Genomic DNA, 23,849 nt, shown 5'->3' with positions numbered 1-23,849 from the left:
ACCACCCCCACCCCCAAAAAAAAATTAAGTTTGTTTTTAAAAACTATTTTCAATTTCAAAAATTATTTTCTACTCTAGTAAAAATAAAAGATATTTCTCAAAAATATTTTTCATTCATAAATCGAACACTAAAAATCTTTTTCGGAAAATATTTTCTACTCACCAACCAAACATGAGAAAATAAGTCAAAAATCAACTTGTTTTCTAGGAAAACATTTTCCATGGAAAACATTTTCCTTCATTCCAAACACACCCTAAATATTAGACTGTAGTTTTGGAATGCAATTTTTTTTTATATAATTTGAACTCTATATATGGGTAAATTACATCACATAAATTGAGACAGAAAAAATAAGTTTTAATTTCTTTGTTTGTTGTTCTATAAAAAAATAATTAAAGTACCAATTAAATTCCTCATAAATCAATTGGAATTATATGTTAATTTAATTTTTAAATTAATTGAACTGGACGAATCAAAATTAATGGAGGCAATAAGCAAGTGGATCAATAATTCATCACAATGGAATGAGTTAAAACGGATCATGTTTTTATGCAGTAGTACTAATTTTGTTAATTTCTGAGTAGGAGACACTCTCGTGGTTGGTGTGTCATTTCAATTGTTGTTGAGTTTGGATGCTTTTGTTGACGCCCACACTTGGAATATATAGTAGTTAAGGGGTAGGTAAACTTGATGAACTAAACACACACAATTACCAACTCTTATTTGTCTATTCTTTTTAAAAAAAAAATTAATCATGGTGACTGAATCAGTTTGTGCGCATTTTAGCTAATTTTATGTGATAATAATGTCACTTCAAGGCTAAAATAGTCGGAAAGAAATCATCTAGTGTTTAATCTATATTGGAATTTGAACTTAAGAGTCATAATACTCAACCTACATTATTAACCTTCTGGTCACACCTTAAGTACTCTTCTTCATTATAATTTCGTACAAGACATCAGGCTTGCACTATAACAAATAAAGGATTTGGTGGCAATACTATAATTATCAATATATTATACTTAACGACATTAATAAATATGAATATTTATAACTAATCGGAGTACTTTTTTATATAAATGTCAATAAAGATTTTAGTTCAGAGCAACATTGATTCAATTAGTATTACAATTTTTGTAGAAAAAAGGAAAACAAGGAGTAAGATAAAATTTGACGCAGCATAACCAAACAAATCTTATTGGTCCAGAGTAGTCTGATTCTAATGAAATGGTTCGACGGAGACATTTACGATTTAAATAGAACATAAAGATCCTAAAAGGTTAATTATCTCTTGCGTGAGTCTAGAAATAACCTATTTTCTCCCACCTGCTCCTCTGTTGTTAAAACTTTCTGAAAATTACACCTATTTTTGTACTAGCATTTTTTAGGGCAAACAATGCACGATTTAATGTTGTACAACTGCAAAATCCTTACTTGACTTTACGCCCATTACTGAAAACTCTTCATTTTATTTATTTTCTCAAGAATTCAACAAAAACTGTACCAACTTTTGTGTGGGGCTAGATTAGTTAGTAATGCAGTTTGCTTAATTTGTTTACATGCCAAAGAATCATTTATAACTAATCTCCTTTAACTCTACTTATAAATAGCACTATCCCTCATCATATCTTATTTGATTAATTTTGTGTTGCAACAGTCCCGATAACTCATATCTGAATCTTGCTCTCTCGTCTTTTTTTTTTCTTTTTCTCTTTGCAACATAAGCTACGAGAGGTCATGGAAAAAGTTGTTTTGCTCGTCATATTTGCGACCATATTTACATGGGTGGCTCAAGCACAAAACCAATCGTCATGGGCTAAGAGGGTTGATACAGGCAAAGAGGTGGTTACAACTCTTCAATTCTACTTCCATGACAAACTCAGTGGATCAAACCCGAGTGCAGTTCAAATTGCACAAGCTTCTGGGACTAACAATTCGAGTACCTTATTTGGGGCTTTGTTGATGATTGATGATCCACTTACAATTGGACCTGAACCAACTTCAAAGCTAGTAGGTCGAGCCCGTGGACTATATGGGTCTGCTGGTCAAACTGATATGGGCCTTATCATGGTGGTTAGTTATGGATTCACAGATGGTATCTATCAAGGGAGTTCATTTAGCCTATTGAGCTTGAACCCGGCAATGAACCCGGTTCGTGAGATGGCTATCGTTGGTGGGACCGGGCTTTTTCGGTTGGCCCGTGGGTATGCTCTTGCTCAAACTTATTCGGCAAATTCTAATGGTGATGCAATTGTTGGCTACAATGTTACAATTGTCACATATGTTTGAATTTTTTCTTATTTTTTGTAAGCAACTTTTTAGTTCTATAACAACCGATATTATTCAGGCAATTTAAATATTTCATTCTTGGTATCATCATAGAACGACTCGAGTTTATAGTAAGGTAACATGTCGAGAAAGATGAAGTTAGCGTTTGGCTATAGATTTTCAAATATTCTTGGCAAATATTATTTGGGTGAAATTTCACCATGTATTTGGAAAACATATTTCACTTTTAAAAAAAATATATGATTTATATCCATAAGTTTTAAAAACTATCAAAACTAACCATAAGTTTGTATTACAAGTCAATTGGATCTGCGTTTCAACAAATAACAAGTAGTGTCCATGACATTGGAGCAATATGGTAGTTTGGAGTGAGTGCAACATGCATCATTCCATACATCGTGAAGTAGACAAAACACATGACTTTAATACCTTGAGCCTATTGTTCATCATTTTCATCAACAATCATATCATCACTTTCATATTCATTGAATATTTCATCACTACTTTGGTGTTTACGTAAAAAATTATGTAATACAATGCAAACAACTACTATAGAGGGTGTTTTTGTAAAAGATAAAAGTTTGGTGTAAAATTTCAATTTTTAAAATATTCCAATAATGAGATTTGGCCCAAATATTAGAAAAAACTAGTATTTGAAAATTTGGGATATTTGCCAAATAATGACAAATTGTATGGACAAACATTATTTGCCAAATTTTTCTCCAAATATTACTTGGGAAATCTATGGCCAAACGGATCCGAAATCGTCGTATTTCCTTTCCACGTTCGTCTCGCTAGTTGGGGATGATCAGCAACTTGTTGTCTTTGTGTTAATAGTGGAAAAGAAGCAAATGCATCTAGAAAGAAAAAGAAGAAGAAAAAACAATTTCTTGTAGAAGAGTAAATTTATTTCTGCAATAGACTGCTTTACCGTTGACAAAATCAATTTAAGAGAATCGTCGATTTATTATTTATGTATAGATTTAAACTTATTTTAATAAGATCATTTACAGAAAAACACAAGTTGAACAAGACTACTAACAACTACATTAAAAATTATATTTTAAAACTCTTTATTAAATCAAAGTGGATCATTTAAAAATAAATAAAAATAAAAATAAAAACAGAAAGAGTAATAAAAGTCAACGGCTATTAGTCGAGATTTGTAGTTGAAACCACGAGGGCTGACAACTTGCTTCAAGAACTCTTTATATATGTTTGTTTCTTTCCAAATTCCTACCAATAAAAGAAAAATGGAGAAGCAAATAGTCATTCGATTAATAAGCTTAGTATTAACAATTGCCACAGCAGCTGCCATAGATAAAAGCCCAAAAGCAGTTGAAAAATGGTTCAAAAATCTCCCTTATGCAAACACCAAAACCACCAAATTTCACTTCTACTTTCATGAAATTTTTGGAGGAGATAACCAAACAGCTCCTATAATTGCTCAAGCCAACATTACAGCTCAATCACCCACATTCTTTGGCATGTTGAGAATGTTTGATAACCCGTTGACTGTTGGGCCGGATCCTAATTCGAAACAAGTGGGCCGAGCTCAGGGAATCCATGGATCGCCATCATTGAGTGAGTTGGCCTTATTTTTTGACTTCAATTTTGTGTTCACTAATGGGCCTTATAATGGTAGTACTGTGAGTGTAATGGGCCGGGTCGCGGAATCGCAAGAATACAGAGAATTATCGATTATTGGTGGATCCGGTGTTTTCCGGTTTGCTAAAGGTGTCGCTACTGGGAAGACTTATTTTTCTAATGATAAACTTGTTATTGTTGAGTATAATCTTATAATAATTCATTATTGAATTGTTGTTTCGATGTAAAAGTTGCTACTACTTTATTGATAAAAAAATTATTAAAACAAAGTTTTTATTGACTTATGAGAGGGGACGACCTTAGGCGAAGGATGGTCCGCCGGTTACTCTCTAGATTCATATGCAGTATTTTACTTCCTCCATTTCAATTTAACATATCTTAATTTGATTAAGCACAAAGTTTTGAAAAAGTAGATACGGAAATTTTTTAAATGTTATAATCTTTTAAGTTTAAAATATGTGTATAATATACCAAAACACTATCAATCTTCCATGACCGTGCCAACCAAATCAAGAGATATGGTCCAAGAAGTAGTCGACGAAGAGAAACTAGTTGATATGGAAGACTCGATCAGCACAATGTTTAATCTCTACACTAATCGAAAAAGATGTCACATGGATTCGCAGAAAACAATAGGAAAACGATAAACATATCAAAATAATTATTCAGCAATACTTCCAATCAAAGAAAAGATAAGACCATTTGATGGGCAATGGGGAAATTGAGGGCAACTATGTTTGGTAAAGAGACTGCAGATGATCATGATTCTGCTTTGGCTCTTCCACTTGGCCTTTATGTTTTGTTAATAATATACAAGCACAAGCATCCATCCAACTCGGAAACAAACTGTAGCCATCAGAATATCGTAAAACAATATCAAGACTAAGGAAAACATAAAGAAGAAGAAGAAAACCACAGAACCGCACTTGCAATAGCCAATTCTACTTGCTATAATGTTAACCCATTTTTCATCATCAACATTTAAAAACCTAACTAAACAAGACTTGAAGTTTCAGTCTAGGAGGATTAACCCGAAAGAGTTTACAAGCAAAGCCAATCTCAGCATTATGATAATAAACAAAATTGGAAATTGAAGACGAGCGTAAGCTAAACTCTTCTTAGGCTACAATGGCATGCCTTTGGATGATCTGGAAAACCACTTTTCCTAGCGAAGCCAGACAATGCAAGTCCTTCCTTTCTTCACAAGAAAATAAATTGCATCTGCACATTGTTAGTTTATATCAACAATGGAAGTTGTCAACATGGAAATAACATGCCACCTTGCAAACAACTTGGAATCAAATATACAGCTAAAGCTGAAATACACAGCAATTTAATCTGAACCACTGCTTCCTCCTATGCTAGAACAGGAAACCTAATTAATTGCATCTTTAAAGAAGGGTCAAATGAAAAATATAACTGCAATATGGCTGTTAATTGGGAAGCATCATTTAGATACAAGATCACTTTTCCTTGAACACAATGCAAATAATACTTCAAAAGCATAGGAACATTTTCCAGTAAATAACAAACTTCATATAAATCAATCCAGCTCTCACTCCAACTAGATGAACACTCAGTTGTCTAATTGTTCAGCATTACTAGATGCAGACCTGAATTGGCTGGTGTGAAGAGGAACAAAATGGTAGTACAACCCTGCAGCATTACTAAACGGAATTGGGCTTGATCAATTTAAAGCAAATTATTTGCATACTTTGCATGCCCACAAAGAACTTCTGCCCATTGCACAGTCATTTGATACGGGTATATCTTAAGCAAAATGAGAAGTCTACATTACAAGGTATAAGACAAGTTGTTTTACAATCAACTCTACCTAGTCTTAACCACAGTAGGACAAATTTTTAGGTCACTGATGGAATTCTGAATATCAACTTCACCATTCTCCAACATAGAGTAAGGCATTGAGTAAATATTTGAACAGTAGAATTTATCCAACATCAAAACAGAGGTTCTTCATCAGATTGGAAAAGGATGTATTTAGACAGAAACATAAAAAACGCTGTTAACTTTTGGCATGCATTCTTTCAATATATCATTGTCACCAGAGGTTATGGACATGAGAGTAGAAATTTTGAAGCGGCAAACAGACGTCATGCACTCTTATGGGAACAGAAACAGGTAAAAGGGTTTTTCCATTTTCTCCCCCTTCTAGTTTTCTTTATGGCATAAAAATTTTTCCAGCATCATTATCTTGATGCACCCTAAGGTTTTTTACCAAAGATTATAACCAAACAGTGTGCGATAACAGTGAAGGCCAAGTATAAAGTCAAAATACATATACAATGCAAGTACAAGGACTACAAATGCAATTCATTAGTGGTCAAACAGGAAAAACAAGAACTACAGCAGATCCCAGTTGAGAAACTTGCAAACAGATGGAGATAACCCAAAAGCTATTGAAACTAGAAAGCAGTACCACTGTCATGGAAGAAAATAACTGTAACACCAACAAAATAACGTATTTTACCCATAAAAAAAGTTGCAAAAACCACTTCATAAAATGCTCACGAGAAGTAACAGCATGCATTTTAAGGCTGAGAAAGAAACTAGGTAAAAAAAAAAAAGAGTACTCACGTTCAGTGATGCCGATCAGCTAATGGCCACTATAGAAGTGATTTGTAAGTCACCAAATGGTTGTATGGTGCGCTGTCTGGCCTTAGTTTCATCATCATCCATATTGTGCTGGTTGAGAGTAGCTAATCAGCTTTCTGACAAGTGGAATTAAGCTTATCAAAGCAATCTGAAGCTGTTCTGAGCTGTTCAAACGGATACTGACTTGTCCAGACCCTTTATTGTTAATGTTGACACGGCCAATCAAGTTTGTGTATCGTCCAATAGGTATCTGCGTTTGTGAATTGCATCCGATAGCAAGATCTCCATGCCAGTCCATAACCGAGAGCCCCAAGGTTGAGAGGAAACGACCAAGAGGATGATCTTTGTCTCGCAACGTCGCTTCCAAACTACCACCATAAGCAGCATCACCACGGCCAAACATGGCTCCCCCAGACACAACCAATGATCCCCGTCTATTAAAAGTCAACCTGTCCTCAATTTTCACACCACCTGTCATGATGTCACCTAAGAGAGTTACTGAAAGACCAGCTGTCGCCTTATTCTTCCTATAATTGCAGAATCTGGTCTCACTGCGAAGAGTATAAGCTAGGTCTTTACCAACTGACTGCATATCAAAACCTAAAGAAGTTGCTTTTCCATGCCCATGCTTTACTGAACTTGCAATTTCCATTTGAAGATTGATGTCCTTTTTGTCCTTTGAAACCTGACTGGACAAAGATATAGGAATCTTGTCTTTGACAACAAACAATCTTTCTACGTTGATGCCCTCATAACCAACATCATGGTCCCAACCGTTGGGTTCTAGGACAGGCCTCACAAGCCACTGATTTGAAGAATCCAGATATCGATATCTATGAGTTGGATTATCAGAATCAAATGAAGCAGGTAACGCCAAGTCTGGCATGGGTACTGGCACTGATGATGCACCACCAGTTTCTTCATCTACATTTTCGCTGGGATCAGTTGGTGGTAAACTTTCAGCCGCAGCTTGCATTTTCTTCATCATCTTCCGCCTCTTCCTCTCTTCCTTCAACTGCTTTTTCATATAGAGCTTTTCCCTGTATTCTAACTCATCATTGTAGGCCTTCTTCTGCTCTTTGGACAACTTTGCCAGCTGTACTTTGGTCAAGCGCTTGAAAGGTGGCAGTTGATCATATTCTGATTCATCTTCCGACTCTGAAGACTCATCCAGATCATCATCTAAAGCCTCATCATCATCATCAAATTGCTCTGCTGGTAGTTTAACCTGTGGCCTTGACTGTAGAAGGGATGACAATAGGAAAGGTAAAGGAGGGGATCTTGTTCTAGTGGCATAAGGCTGTCCTGGTGCGCTACTATCTTGTAATTTAAGCAATGTATTTGCTTCAGCCAAAATTTTTGATGCAAATGACAGAAGTAACAAGTGAGGCCTCCAAACCTGTCCATTAGGCAGCACCCTCTGTCCAGCCCTGTTAGTCCTGCATGCTGAGTGATTCTCAACTAGCGAAACAGGATTCATAAGGCGCATATCTCCAGCAGCCTGACGTATTGCTTGCTGGACAACATGAGAGCGCTGAGTTACAAACATGTCATAGCTTGTTACAGTACCATTGGGGCCTTCAGGTGGAGCAGACGCAGCATGTGTCAGAACAACTATGGCATTAAACCATATTGATGGTCCAAAAATTTCAGTAATTGTCCTCAACAATGGCATATCACCATTATCTCTGCTCTGCATATCCAACCTGTCAAGATACAGAACAATATCTGGGGGTGTCTTCTTAATAAACCGTTTGACAGAATGAAGGATCTTCTCATTCTGGCGCTGGTCTGACCAGGAAGGAAGAAGCCCAGGAGTGTCAATCACCCGAACCTTGATTCCCTGCACAGTGCCCACAACATCCTGAACCTTTTTTGTCCCTATCTGGAACGCATCAGTGTCAAACTTAACTTCATCAAATATCGAATTTATGGTTGCACTTTTACCAACACCAGTTTTTCCAAGAACCATTATTGTGCAAGAGAAGTCCAGGGGTTCTTGTCCAGCTGCCTCAAGTTGCTCAGCCATAGCACTTGCACGATCAAAACTAAAAGCACCAACACGACCTCCACTTCTCCCCCGCAGCTGTTCAGCCAATCCCAATCTATACAAGACTTGGGCAACAACCACATTATGTGGAGTCTGTCCATTCCTATGAGCTAGACGCAAAAACTTGACTCTTATCATCTGGAGCTTCTCACGTGTCTCATCATATTCATCAGCCTCTCCATTTGTAGATTCTTCAACAAGCTGGTTTTGTGCAGGAGATGCTGTTCCATTTACACGAGGCTGCTGAACCACTCGGGGAGCAGGTTCCAATAGTGGGGCAGCACGACCAAGGCCGGCAGGTGCCGGTATCCGAGTTGCAGATGCATTGGAAGATGATGAGTGCTCCGTTGCAGATCTGGCTTCAGGTTCCCTAACCCTAGGAACACTTTGTTTCAGGTCCTTTACAACAACTGACACTGATTCCTTCTCTACAACTTTCTCAACTCCAACCCCTGCATCTTGAGAAACCTTCGAGACCTTCTCATGATTGTCAGACGGCAATGCTTCTGATGATTTAGACATTTCATCATCTGCAGTCACTCTACCCCTTACTGAAATTCCGGTATGGTTCACAGAAGCTGAAGAGTTAGAAACGGAAACATCTTTCTGCTCATTGGTCCTGTCATTCAAATTTCCTGGTTCCATAGTAGGAGACTCATTTAATTTCAGTCCTTGATCATCAGTAGCATCACCCATTAGTTCTGGACCAGTTGATTCTTTTTCTGTCACTTCTGCCTTTACGGGGAAGTGTCCTCCTTGTAGAATAGAAACAGAGTCGTTGTCTGAACCATCTATCTGCTGTTCATCCTTATTACTACTGTTAATTGGTTCTGGAATACACACAGCCTTTTCTCCATCTAACTGCTGCCCTTCATCTTTTTTACTACCGTTAACTGGTTCTGGACTAATGGCTTTTACTCCATCTAGCTTCTGCTCTTCATCCTTATTACTTCCGTTAACGGGTTCTGGACTATGCACTGCTTTTACTCCATCTATCTGCTGCTCCTCATCCTTATTACTACCGTTAACTAGTTCTGGACTAGGCATTGTTCTTTCTACATCTATCTGCTCTTCATTCATATTATAACCATTAATCCGTTCTGGACTAGGCCCTGCTTCTTCTTTGAGTTCATCACTTGGGTTCAAGCTTTCACTGAGGTGACCATTTGTGGAAGCATCATTAGGGGAAATATCTTTCTGCTCTTCATCCTTAACATCAGAATCCAAAGATTTAAGCACTCCTTCCCATTCGGTATCTCCTTCATCTTTCAGCACAGAGCCAGAACTAACTGAGACATTGTTGTGGACGTCAGCAGTGTCTTGATTCCCAGCAGGCTGAACAGCAGATGTTTCAATCACATCAACCTTCTTTTCGTCATGCAGCAAAGCATCTTTGTATGAATGAACCTGGTTCTGCAGAACATTATTACCCGCTTCCGCCTCATTGGCATCCTGAGCATCCAATTTTCCATGAACCTCTTGATCCTGTTGATCAGAATTTGTTTCCTTTGCATCATCATGACTTTGAGTTCCTCCCAAGTTCACATGATCGAAAACTCCATTCTCAAATTCAGTTGGTTCACCAGAATTATCTTTCCTTTCATCCCAATTTACTGAAGTTTCAGTTTCTATAGCAGCACCCAGATCTGCAACCTCAGACATGTCATCTTTACCCTTCCCTACTATGATATTCTTCTCAACCACTTCTGTTTCATCCGGTGCAGCGATTTCATGAGAACTTTGCTTCTCAACTGAAGGCTCCTCTTTCAAGATAACATCCGCCTTCTGATTAGACTCATCATCAGTATGCTGTATCTCATGCAAAACTTCAACCGCTTCCTCAAAGTTCTCAACATCGTCCCTTGACTCAGAGTTCCTAATGTCCTCAATAGAACTATTAATATCCCCAGAGTTGCCATCATTTCTTCCCTCACTAACTCCATCCTCAACACCAAAACCAGGAGATTCTGGCTCTATTGCCTCCTCAAATACTTCATCCCCTTCCGATTCCTTTGATACATGTGACACCACAGCTACCTTATCCTCCGGCCGCACTTCAATAGTTTCATCTACTACACCATTCCACTCGTCCATTCGGGCCTTGCTAAATATTTCCTCCCCATTTTCCATCATAAATAAACTTCAACAAAACCTAGATCCACAGAACAAAATCAACATCAAACAGAATTATAATCACAAAAAAATAACAGTAAAAGAAAACCAAATCACAAAACTATCAGCAGTAAACAAAAATCAAGAAAAGAAAAAAAACTAGCACCCAAAAGACCAAATTAGCTATTCCGACCCATAAAGCAATACAAACTGATAAAACTCCATCAACTACTGTAAAATTTTAAAATAGAGCTCAGAATACCCAATAGATTTTTTTTTTTCAAGAATTACAAATCAGCAGCATACAACAATCAAGGCGAAAAACCCAAGCATCCAAAGGACAACATTAGTACCCATAAACCAACCAAACGAATTAAAACCCAATTAACCATATCAAATGAGATCTTACAAAAGCTTAGACTACAAATCAGTATTCTCTTCAATTCTAATCAAACGAACTAAAACCCAGAAACCCAATTAACCATAGTAAAAAGAGATCTCACAATAACTTAAACTATACGTCTAGAATTAAATATCAGCACCATAGGTCAAGCCAAAAATAAACCCTAGCACCCAAAAAATCACATTATCTCGTCGGACCCATATAGCAAATCCAAAAAGACTAAAAACCCAGAAATTGAATCAACCACAGTTAAACAGCTCAGATAACCCATTTCTAAGAATTAAAACCCCCAGTATAAAGGATACTAACAAAAACAGTAGAAATGACCAAAGAAAAGCGAAAAGTACCTGTCTATGTCGATTCTGATCCGTCTACGTCGATTACGATGATGATGATGATGAAGATGGTGAAAGAAAAAAGGTGTTGGTTAAGATTGGTGAAAAGAGAGGATCTTCCTTGTGGTTACCTCAATTTCTGGAGAGGCGAAAAAAGGGAAAAGAAGAGCAGTAGGTGAAGTTTTGAGAGGATAAGGGGTTTATCGACGGATTCAGAGGGTTAAGGGATTTCAGATCCAACGGTCCTAAAAATCACACTCTATTTCTTTATTTATCACGTGTTCTCTATCACTATTTCATTTGTTTGTTCCCTTTTCATTTAATATAATAAAATTTAAATTAATTAAAAAAAAATCTGTATTGAAAAAAATATATTAATTAGATTTTTTTTTGTGTGTGTTTATATTATGATTAATGAGTTTTATATACTCTGACTACATTTAGAGGTGTGGGTGGGGACTCTTAATAACAAACATTGAGACGGAAAATAAATAGTAGTAGTTCTTTATCTTATAATATATTTTAATTAAGATTGAGTTAGGTCGAACATCTAACAATTTGGTTGGATTCAAATCTTTGAATTTAAACTGTAGTTAAGATTTTTAAATTTTTAAATTTTATTTTGAGCTAGTTTAATTTGTAGTTAAGGTCATTAACCATTTCATCAATTAGATTAGCCTAAGATATAGAATAATAATCTATTATAGTTAATTACTTTAAATGATGGTACAACTTTTATACTATATTAGTAATTTAATATATGTAACCTACATCTTTTATATGTGGAGGCTTCATATAAACTAGATTAAGCAACAGTTTAAAATTAAATTGTGGTATAATGCTCTTTTGCTAATTTAATGATGAAGCAACCGATGGTGATGAATCGTTAGATTTTAAGAAAATACTCCAATTTTTTTTAAAAAAATTATTTACATGCCACTTAATTCAGTTTAACTCCTTTTTTCTATTTTAAGTTTTTAACACGCTTATAAAAGTAAACCTAATTTTAAAAAGCAACTTTCACATATAGCAAATAGAGTTATCAATATGGGAACTATACATGCTTTGAAATTTGACGGGTCAGGCCGGGCTAGCCCATTTTTTGTATGGGCCAGAAAATGGTTGGCCCAGCCCACAAGTACGTGGGCTACGGGCTTTGTCGGGTCAGTCCTCTTTTCTTAAAAGTATATTTTTTTATAATTTTTTAAATTAAATTATAATTTAAAAATATTATCATAAATATCGACTAGACAATATTACACGGTGTTAGTGTTACTAGTTGTTAATCAAATACACAAATAAAATTATATTTATAATATTTATTAAGTTTGATTTCAAGTAAAAACATAAATAACTAAATAGAAATATTAATCTAATTATTTTCCAATAATCATAATAAAACACAAAAACTATGACAATATTCCATAGGCTATGGCATATGTAGTAATTTCCTAGAAATTTTAGGGAATTTTTATTTTATGTAATACATATTTTATAAACATAATGTATTTAAATTGTAATAATTTGAACTTTAAACAGATTTTGAGTTTAGACTCTTGTTATTTTTAATAATCTATTTTATTTTTATTTTTAATTAATTTTTATTTGGCCCACGGATCAGCCCTATCCATATTTCTCGAGTCCTACAAATTGGCAAGCTTATTCAGGTCGGGCTAAAAAGTCCTTTTCTTAAATGGGCTCAAGAAATTGTAGTCCAGCCCTATCAAATCACGGGTTAGGCCAGCCCGGCCCAACAGACCTAACCCATATTGACGGCTCTAATAGAAAACATAAAAATCATATTTGTATGTTATAACTATGGTTTGCATAATTGCACTCCGTAACAAATTTTATGTTTGCTATGGAGCTTTTGATTTGTATAATTCGCTAGATACATCCAATTTAATATAAATTATTCAGTTTTGTATAAATTCATTAATACATTGTAATCTGTTTAATAAGATTTGTATTTGTATAATTATAAGTGTATAAGACGAAAATATATGTATTTGTATTTGTATATACATTTTTCTCTCGCTTTATACAAACACAAACACAAATACATTTATACCTAAATGTATAAAATGACTAATTGTATATCAAAAATGGCTAATTGTATACCGAATCAGATGACAAAAAAATGGGATGTTTACTGCGAATTACAAATAAAATAAACTATGACTATAACATTTAATTTGAATTAATAGTTTGTTATTTCATACAATTTTCCCAACTTTAAATATAGTTTAAGCATCATCTATTCTTGATGAACTTGGCATACTTACATAGGTAAGTGGTAACCAATAATTTTACGAGATAAAGGAATAAGTATAACTTACATAAATGACATAGTGTAATTGACAAATTACATCTTATCCCTACTATTTTATTAATTACAAAAATCCCTTGAATTTTGTATAATTCGGATACATAATTGTGATGCCTGATACATTAAATCTAATACCATGAGTATCAATTTGTTGCGTCAAATCAGGGATTAAAAAACTAAATCCCACCCATTATGCTTACGTTTCTTATTTCAAACAATCAGGCAGTGACAAATCTTAACAAAACAACTAAATTCAATTTCAAATTATTCCTCCCTGTTCATCAAAAAAAAAATTTACAAACTTGATTCAAAAAAATTTTGTAACAAATTAACAAAATTCAAAATTCACTTTTTCATCTTCTCCATCAATTCGAAATCATGAAAAATTTGAAATCTAACTCCATGTTGTTATTATCATCTCCCTTTTTTTCCTGGCAATCTAAACTGGTTTATCTTGATTTTCTAGAGTCCTTGTTCATCGAAGAACCTTTCTTTGATACAATATGAATTTGTCGATCTTGTTGAGACATTTCGAAATCTGAAAAAGTGAGTGAGGTATGAACGATACAAAAGTAATGGAATTGTTGTTCCTATTTGTAATGGTGAAATATAAAATAGAGCACAACTTCAATTTCAAAGTAAAGAGATCTGATAAAAAAGGTATGGAATTAGTTGGTGTGTATTGTGAATTGTTATTTTTCAACTTTTACTACATAAAATCGTGATACATTGCTATTTCTAAAGGTATCTGTAAATTTATTATTGATAAATTGGTATCTAGTCTTTTAATGTATCATGTTTGTAGTTTTGTTTTGTCGTTTTGATGTAAATATGTAAGTCATGGTACATTATTAGTAAAAGACGCGCTAATATTGTAATTTTGTATCTGTGAATTATGATGTGGTCATTATTTTATACAACAGACAATATGGGTGGATAAATACATTACGTTGATGCTACATTCGTCAAAATTATGTGTGTCGAAGGTTCAAAAAAAGATACTGAAGCTCAAGATGTGGATATGTAAGTCATGATACATCAATAGTAAACGATGAGCATTTCCTGTAATTTTGTGAGCTATGATGTGGTAATTATTTTGTATATGATTGTATGTGATACATGTAACAAAGGGATTAACAATTGCGATGTATTAAATATATTTGTATAACGAGTGTGTGTGTGTGTTTGACTGTATTATACAAAATGTATCAGGCTAATATTGTGTATCTGGTAGACAATATTAATAATGTAGCAATTAAGATGTATAAAGTACTAGTTGTGTTCAAGAAAATATGTGGATGATACATTACTATGTATCATTGTTGGAGTTTTTGTGAATCGCTTAATGATATGGTATTTCATTTAATGTATCACTAACTTTTTTAATGTTTGCAGGTTGTACCATTGTCTGAATTTATTTTTTTAGATTGTGAAGCTAGAAGAAGATACATTATTTGTCTTGAGCAAAAAATGTATAATTGTGGATATTTCAACTAGACGAGATACCATGCGCACACGCAATTACTACTTTAAAATGCAAGTATTTGACAATTATAAATGTTGCTCTTCAATATAAAAATTTGTTCATTGTTGTATCAGATAAACAATCTGTGACAAGTTGTGTTTAATAAAATCAAATTTGAATGTACCACATTGCAATAAAGAGTTTATGTGTATTTGATACATTCTAATAAAATAAAATTTGAATGTACCCATAAAATTGTGTATGATACATTACTTTTATAACTTTAGCTTTATGGTAAAAAGATATGATAACGAAAGATATGAAATTACATGTATTGTATTGTGTAGTCGATTTTTTAATTTGTGATCTCGAGATGGATATATTACTTATGATACATTACTATTTCTAAAATATGTAGTACATTGCTAAGTATTGTAATTGTACCTGATACATAAAGTAGTACAGAATGCTCATAAGGTGTTTGATTTTAGATCGATACATTATTGTTTGATTTTCAATCGATACATTAATTGACAAACTTCAATTTCATGTCGTTTTCTTCACATAAATTTTTCGAAGATGTCCACGGCAACAGACGCCAATGATAATATACCTAACGTCGACGTTAGCCCAAGCGACGGTGTCGATATTGTAGATGAAAAAACTAAACAATTCTTTTTAAAATAAACGACAATTGAAGAACTGAAAAGAAAAAAATTGACAAAGAAATAATTCTACCTCTTTAGGAACTTGAAATCGATGAACTGGAGAGAGAATATATTTAAAATTAAAAAAATGAAGTGATGGATGTAACTGCCGATATATGAGAGTGATTTTAGGTGTTAAAATAGGAACAAAATAATTGGGTTGGAAGGGTTGTGAATAATGTATCCAAAAAAGGAGAGAAAAAGATAAAAAGGGGATTTTTGAAATATTTGAAAATAGTAGGAAATTTTAGAGATTATAGAAAATAAAGTTGTGTAGTTAGGTATTTTATCTAAGGAAGATTGCATTTTAAGCCTTTACCTTAAAGCCCGTTTTTTAAAAGAGAAATGTGACCAATCCATAAAAATGGGCTGGGAAGCCCAAATGGAAATTGTTCATTGGTTTACTTGTATGTATACATTATTAGTCAAATATATAAAAAAAACTGCATCCATTTGTAAGTTATTAATTTTAAATTTCGAATCCGTCTCTAAATTGAAGTACATGTTTGTCCCATGATTAAGTTATTAGCCATATCTTATAACTTCATGAATCTTGTCGATATGATAGATCTTAACTAGGAGTGTTCGTGGTTCGGTTTAGATCGGTTATTGGTTAAAACCTAAATCAAATCAGTCTAGTCGGTTTTTTAAATTTCTAAAATCAAACCAAATGAAAAAAATAATTGTCGGTTTGGTTTAGTTTTCTAGTTTTTTCGATTTGAAAAGTAATAAATTTTTAGAGGGCATACGTATCTCGATAGACAAACACCTAGTACATGAACAATCCACGGGAAAACTATTGTCGGTTCAGTTAAGCAATTAAGCGAAACTAGAATTATTATTATACGAACAAAGTGATTCAATTAAGAGAATGTGTGACAATCTTATGTGAGATAGGGTAGGTAAAGACCAAGGTATTAGATTTTGTTGGACTTGGACTGAGGATTGTAATAGTTGGGCTAAAATTTAAGTGGTGGGCTTGAGAAAATGATAAAGTTAAAGACAAGTTAATTAAAATTTAACAAAATATTTATATTTTATTTATGAATAGTATATAAATAATTATAAAATTTATATACCTAATTTATCAGTTCGATTTGGTTATTTTTGCGGTTGTTTTTTAGTAAAACCAAAACCAAACCAAATAGTATCGATTTTCAAAATTTAAAACTAAATCAAATCAAATATCCATTTTTTTTATTGATTTAGTTTGGATTATAGTTTGATTTGATTTTTTAACCATAACCATGAATAGTCTATTCTCAACATATTATTGAGAAGTTTTTAGTCAACAATCTTTAAAATAATCTACCTTTTTTTCTTAGTATGAGTTTTATATATTAATATATATAAAAATAATAATTATAAATCAAGTCATGATGTAATTGCAAACAACTTTATTTAACAACTCTGATTCTGGGACCTATAATAAATGATAAACACCATGTTATGATAAGTTAGAGAGTTACACTAATAATACTCTAAGAAATTCAATATACTATAATTGTTTATGACTTAAATCGTCTCCTTTTTAAAAAGTGACAGATCACTTTCACCTGCTACACGTTTTAATACTTTTCACTTCAAATATTACAAGAATCACATTCAACATTTTGATTAATATATCATTATTGTGTTCATATTGGTTGTTGAAACTTCTTGTATAATTCTAAAATGTCGCATATGCTTATTCATCCACGTTTGCCATTTGGAACATCATGACCAATCGAGGGTACTTTATGTAATGACTAGGATTGAATTAAATTTTCTTTATCTAATTATTAAAGAGAAATATATTGTACCATAATATTTCATTAATTATGTCTCACGTTTTTAAAGAATTTATGTCCTACTATGCTTATTTCGATTTCTAAAATCAAAAAGTAAAAGTGAACCCATATGAAGGACAAATCATACCATTAAATACTATTACCGATAATTCCTATGAAGCAGGCCAATCTGTATCTAACTAAACCAACCCAATTTAAAATTTGTCCAAACAATACCCGAGTTATTAAAAATATTTAAAAGGAAGTTTCTTTATTTTTCGTAATTGGATAAAGTTTCTACTATGCATTGGAAAAAAAAAGAGAGGCGTTATAATGCATATAAATATTAAACGCAGAAAGCTTAATTTTCTCCAACTACGAACGTCATAGAGAAAACTTCCCAGAAGAAGAGAACTGCTAAATTGCTTCTACTTCTTCTTCTATTGTGAAAATGGGTTCTTTTTTCTCTAAACAAGTGCAAAGAAGAAAATCAATTCATACTCAGAAAAAACTTTTGTATGATCTCAAGGAAAAAAATAACACCGATTTTCCTGGTTCTGATTATCACTCAGATGATCGAAAAAATTGGATGTCAACACTCGTCCTAGAGAAACTCAACATAAACAAGATAATTTGGCCCGGTACCCATGATTCAGCAACTAACAAAATTGGGATCCCATTTATTTCTCGCCCGTTCGCCCGAACCCAATCTCTGTCCATTTACAAACAGTTGGTAACGTTTTAATCGTGTGATCAATCTGTTTGAATTTTATTTTATTTTATTTTATGGAGTACATTAATTATATTTTTAACAGGTAATGGGCACCCGAGTTCTTGACATTAGAGTTCAAGAAGATAGTCGTGTCTGTCATGGCATCCTAGTTTCTTACCATGTTGACGTTGTGATCAACGATGTGAAGAAATTCCTGTCGGAGACTCAATCGGAGATTATAATTCTGGAGATCCGAACAGAGTTTGGACACGATGATCCACCGGAATTCGACAAGTACTTAGAGGATCAATTGGGGGAATTTCTTATTCACCAAGACGACTCTGTTTTTAACAAGACAGTAGCAGAGTTATTGCCAAAAAGAGTAGTATGTGTTTGGAAACCAAGAAAATCACCTCAGCCAAAACATGGAAGTTCATTATGGAACGCTGGGTATTTAAAGGACAATTGGATTGACACTGATTTGCCTGAAACAAAATTCGAGAGCAATTTGAAATATTTGAGTGAGCAGCCATCGGTGACATCCCGGAAATATTTTTACAGAGTGGAGAATACGGTGACGCCTCAGGCTGATAATCCGGTGTTGTGTGTGAAACCGGTGACAAATCGGATTCGTCCACATGCAAGGTTGTTTATAAATGAGAGTATTTCTAGAGGTTATGGTGATCGGTTACAAATATATTCAACTGATTTTATTGATGAGGATTTTGTGGATGCTTGTATTGGACTTACAAATGCAAGGATTGAAGGCAAGCTTTGAACTTTGAGTACAAGGTGAAGATTTGTCATGCTTTCCTTCAACAAATCGTACGTGTCAATTTATGTTGTTTCATTAATATGTGGTTGTTCCGTCGTATGTATTTTAATTATTAATTACCACTTGTTACTAGGTAAAATAATGTTTGCTTATGAATTTCAGATAATATATGTTGTTAAATTGCGTGTAAGTTGTACTGAAATTCCACATTATTTGGAAGGATAAGAGTAATCAAAGTTTTGATGAGAGGAGTATAAGCAAGGAAACAAAAATTATAAAAGAGAATTTATGATTTATCTTAGTAGCTTTTGTTTGTTGTTACTACCTGTTGATATACATGGTACATATAACTCTATATATAATGTATATATTTTGCAACTCTTACTTTAGAGCACGGTCTGGATTTGCGCATTGAATAGTCTCACTCAAATAAAAATTGATACTTGATTGCGTTAATGTGGGTAAGATTTCAAAAAATGTAAAGTTGGATAAAAATGATAGGTAGGTAGGTAGCTACACACCTTATTGAATTGGACCCCCAATTCAATAAGTAGCTAGTATATTTATGTTGCACTACTTGAGGCATGAACCCAACTATATATGCCCGAGTTTATGTTGCTACAATCAATCAATATATATGTGTTATAACTGTTTTTTTAAATACATTATGATTGTTTGGTAAGAAATTGACACATTATATTATAAGTGTATTAAAATATGTGATAAATGTATTATCGATCAATAAAACTTGTATTATATGTGAATAATAAATTGTTCTGTAATATGTATTAAAACAATATTATAAATATATTAAAAGTGATCAAGTGAAAAAAAAATGTTATTGCTATAAATGGTAAATATTTTATTAATATACTAGTATATTTATGTAAGTTTCCTTTGATGGATTATCTTATTTTACTTGTCTCATAAGCATTTTTTCAAAATCTTATCATTCCTCCTTGCTAATGCACTGACTTAGGGCCCGTTAAGCCATGCGATATAGAATCATGATATGGAATCATAATATTAAATCATGAGATGGAGTTGGAGTTTTGTTTGGATATGAGATATAAAATTTTTGTATTGTATATTTTTTCATAAACATAAGAATCTCACAAGTTGTAAAACTATAAAATAGCTTCAATTGTTTATTCAATCTTACCAAATAAAAAAAAATTATAATATCGCATAATAAATTATTACAAAGTTATTTGTTCTCCACTTTAAGAAATTGTTTCATCTAACTTTAATTTATCAAACTTTAATTCTATTAAAAAATAATTGAACATAATTAATTGTAGTGTACTAGTCTTTAATATAATCCTCCACATAGTATGAACAATCTCCTCACGTTGAACTTGCATTTTTCGATCATATGACCGAGAAGACGAACCAACATTGTTACTTTTGAGCCATTTGTTGGTCAATATCATTCGCAACTATATTTTCATGCTCAAAGACTATAAATATTTTATCACCTCTTTGATATTCTCGCAAATAATTATGTAACATTGTACAAGCTATGACAATTTTCACTTGTGCGTCAATATCATAATGGTTCATGCTTTGTTTCACTTGTGTGCAATTACACATTTTATGTGCATTAATTTCGTGTTAAAATCAAACATATTGGAAGTAGTGATTATCAAACATACATCACCAATTTTGTAATTTTTCATATTAAATTGCTTTAAATATTTTCATATGTAGCCGAAAGAGAAGTTTTTTTATTATGAAAAACCAATAAAGTATTACTCCGTCCGTTCTTATTTATATTCACCAAATCAATTCCTACTTTATCATTTATATTCACCAAATTTAAAGTAATAATAAATTTTGCGTTGGTGAGAATAATAATTTTTAAAAAATAATGATGTGATTATAAATTTTATTTACATATGAAATAAATAGTTAGTAGATATAAATGTGTGGTTGTTTTAACAAAATATAAACTTGTGGGTCGATTTTTGAATTTAAAAAATCTCAAATCATGATTTTTGGAGAATATGAGATTCTATCTCATGATATGATCGCATGTCCAAAAGTTGATTCTATCTCACAATTTTATACCGTGATATGGTATCGCAGGGCCAAACCCCACTTAAAAGAGTATAAATTTGTCGCATCATTAGATTAGATAAATTTACAATAATATGTAGCTATTCATATCAAATGACATGATAGCATAAAATATAAAATAATAACCTTTATAACTAATTAAATCATATAATGGTTTAAAAAAATGCTTTAGAACTTCAATGTTTTGTGTTCGAACTGCAGAGGATTCATATAGGAAAACTTCCATAAATATATAATTCCATTCTTCATTTATAGTATTTTCATGGGTTTAGGAGATGAATGTGACCAAACCATAAAGATGGGCCGGAAAGGTGGAAGCCCAAATTTATTTCGCCTAAATGCATCCGTGCTTTGAAATTATTATCTCTATTTTAATTCATTTGTTTTATTTACTATTTGGATAGTAATAATAATTGTTTAAAATATTTTTTAAACGTGTGAATTTTATTCCTTTTTTTTTTCAAATATAATAAATTTTAATTCATAAAAATATAATTAATTTAATCCTAATACTTTATAAGCCAAACAAATTAAAAGAAAGAGAGTATTAAATTTCCAGTTGCAAAATGTTTGAGTATGATCTCATCTGACCTGTTACAATTTGACTATTAAGATCATAAAAATCTCCTATATTTTACGTATCAATCCTTTTTTTACTAAATCTCCTAGAAAATGAAACATATAGTTTTGTACCTTTTTAAGTCCCGGATTGGACTTGTAAAATATATCATATTGTCACATTTTCTTGGATGATAATTCTCATAATTGTTGTTAAATTCTCCAATTGCCATCTGGCTCATGCCTAACCAGCCAACTGGAAAAATGATAAAATCAAATTCAATCCAAAAATCATAAAATAAAGTATTACTAACAATTGTGACTTTCTAAATTTGTATCAATAAATCCAATGAAGCCGACCCCTCAGTAGTTAAGACAACTGGACCAATTCACTTTGAAGACATGCCAACACAACAAGGATATTAAAAATATTGAAAAGGAACTTTCTTTATTTGTCATAATAATTGATGTATTAGAAAAAGAAGAAAAAAAGGCTTTATATTAAACGCAAAAAACTTAATGCTTTCCAACTACAAACATTAGAGAGAAAGAAAAAAGAGATTGTATTTCTTTTTGAGGTATTGTGAAAATGGGTTCTTTTTTGTCTAAACAGATGGAAAGAAGAAAAGCAATTAGTACTCAGAAGAAACTTCTTTGTGATCTCAAGGAGAAAGATAACACCGATTTCCCTGGTTGTGATCATTGCCCAGAAGATAGGAAAAATTGGATGTCAACACTTGCCCTTGATAAACTTCACGTGAATAAGATGGTTTGGCCTGGTACACATGATTCAGCAACTAACAAAATCGGGATCCCATTTATTTCTCGCCCTTTTGCCCGAACACAATCTCTCTCAATTTACAATCAGCTGGTAATGTTAAATTGTGCTATCATCTTACTACTAAGTTATGTGATTATGGAGTACATTTTTATTTATTTAATTACTGTATGTTTTTGATAGGTAATGGGCACCCGTGTTCTTGACATCAGAGTTCAAAAAGATGGTCGTGTATGTCATGGTATTCTAGTTTCTTACAACGTTGACGCTGTGATCAGCGATGTTAAGAAATTCCTGTCTGAGACTCAATCAGAGATCATAATTCTCGAGATCCGAACAGAGTTCGGACACGATGATCCACCGGAATTCGACAAGTATTTAGAGAATCAATTGGGGGAATTTCTTATCCATCAAGACGACTCTGTTTTCAACAAGACAGTAGCAGAGTTATTGCCAAAAAGAGTAATATGTGTTTGGAAACCAAGAACATCACCTCAGCCAAAACATGGAAGTCCGTTGTGGAGCGCTGGGTATTTAAAGGACAATTGGATTGATACTGATTTGCCTGAAACGAAATTCGAGAGCAATATGAAGCATTTGAGTGAGCAACAACCGGTGACATCCCGGAAATATTTTTACAGAGTGGAGAATACGGTGACGCCTCAGGCAGATAATCCGGTGTTGTGTGTGAAACCGGTGACAAATCGGATTCGTCCACATGCAAGGTTGTTTATAAAGGAGTGTATTTGTCGAGGTTATGGTGATCGGTTACAAATATATTCAACTGATTTTATTGATGAAGATTTTGTGGATGCTTGTATTGGGCTTACAAATGCAAGGATTGAAGGCAAGCTCTGATGATGTCAAGCTCTTATTCTTTCCTATTCCAGTTCTGCTTCAAGAATATTATGAGAATTGATTTCTTACATAATCATTCAACTAATAATTATTATCTCAGAAAATCACTTTTGTTCTTAATTCTAGTTTTCGACAACAAAGTAAGTGATTTATGAGATAAGAATTATTAGTTGAGTGATTGTTCGAGAAGTTTGACTCGAGAATTATCAGTTGTGTGTGTGTATAATTTTCAGTGTACTTATTAAATTCATGTGTGTCTATGTATTGTTTTGTTACTACTTGTTACTTTGTAAAAATTGCTTGGCTTGGAATTTGAGATTCTTAAATGTAGTGAAATTGTGGGTAAACGAAATAATAGGTAGAAGTTGTACTGAAATTCACATTGTTTGGAAGGATATGTATTTTACA

At 33.0% G+C, this 23,849-nt stretch overlaps 5 protein-coding genes across 7 annotated transcripts; 4 read left to right on the top strand and 1 right to left on the bottom strand.

Annotated features, from left to right (window-relative positions):
* Positions 1-1,703: 1,703 nt before the first annotated feature.
* Positions 1,704-2,358, top strand: LOC125842583 (dirigent protein 23-like). Its single transcript, XM_049521892.1, has one exon. The coding sequence runs from the start codon at positions 1,739-1,741 to the stop codon at positions 2,288-2,290; it is 552 nt and encodes a 183-aa protein (XP_049377849.1). The 5' UTR covers positions 1,704-1,738; the 3' UTR covers positions 2,291-2,358.
* Positions 2,359-3,490: 1,132 nt separating this feature from the next.
* On the top strand, positions 3,491-4,141 carry LOC125842572 (dirigent protein 1-like). The gene has a single exon (XM_049521883.1). It carries the CDS (start codon positions 3,505-3,507, stop codon positions 4,105-4,107), a length of 603 nt encoding a protein of 200 aa, XP_049377840.1. The 5' UTR covers positions 3,491-3,504; the 3' UTR covers positions 4,108-4,141.
* Positions 4,142-4,806: 665 nt separating this feature from the next.
* LOC125842455 (translocase of chloroplast 120, chloroplastic-like) lies at positions 4,807-11,580 on the bottom strand. 3 transcript variants are annotated; one of them, XM_049521759.1, is made up of 3 exons: positions 11,424-11,580; positions 6,494-10,713; positions 4,807-5,273 (listed from the first exon to the last, which is right to left on the bottom strand). In XM_049521759.1, exon 2 carries the CDS (start codon positions 10,692-10,694, stop codon positions 6,588-6,590), a length of 4,107 nt encoding a protein of 1,368 aa, XP_049377716.1. In that variant the 5' UTR covers positions 10,695-10,713; positions 11,424-11,580; the 3' UTR covers positions 4,807-5,273; positions 6,494-6,587. The 3 variants fall into 3 exon arrangements, with proteins under 3 accessions (XP_049377716.1, XP_049377711.1, XP_049377723.1); XM_049521754.1 differs by having other exon boundaries at positions 4,807-5,119; XM_049521766.1 differs by having other exon boundaries at positions 4,807-5,096.
* A 6,474-nt stretch (positions 11,581-18,054) lies between these two features.
* LOC125842532 (uncharacterized) lies at positions 18,055-19,223 on the top strand. Its single transcript, XM_049521842.1, has 2 exons — positions 18,055-18,414; positions 18,497-19,223. Exons 1-2 carry the CDS (start codon positions 18,133-18,135, stop codon positions 19,169-19,171), a joined length of 957 nt encoding a protein of 318 aa, XP_049377799.1. The 5' UTR covers positions 18,055-18,132; the 3' UTR covers positions 19,172-19,223.
* A 3,111-nt stretch (positions 19,224-22,334) lies between these two features.
* On the top strand, positions 22,335-23,849 carry LOC125842525 (uncharacterized). The gene is made up of 2 exons (XM_049521830.1): positions 22,335-22,676; positions 22,767-23,849. The coding sequence occupies exons 1-2, from the start codon at positions 22,395-22,397 to the stop codon at positions 23,439-23,441; spliced, it is 957 nt and encodes a 318-aa protein (XP_049377787.1). The 5' UTR covers positions 22,335-22,394; the 3' UTR covers positions 23,442-23,849.

The sequence above is a fragment of the Solanum stenotomum genome, chromosome 1 (assembly GCF_019186545.1).
Source record: "Solanum stenotomum isolate F172 chromosome 1, ASM1918654v1, whole genome shotgun sequence".
Classification (NCBI taxonomy): Eukaryota; Viridiplantae; Streptophyta; class Magnoliopsida; order Solanales; family Solanaceae; genus Solanum; species Solanum stenotomum.
The sequence above is the reverse complement of the archived record's forward strand: the minus strand, read 5'-3'. Positions and strand labels throughout refer to the sequence as shown.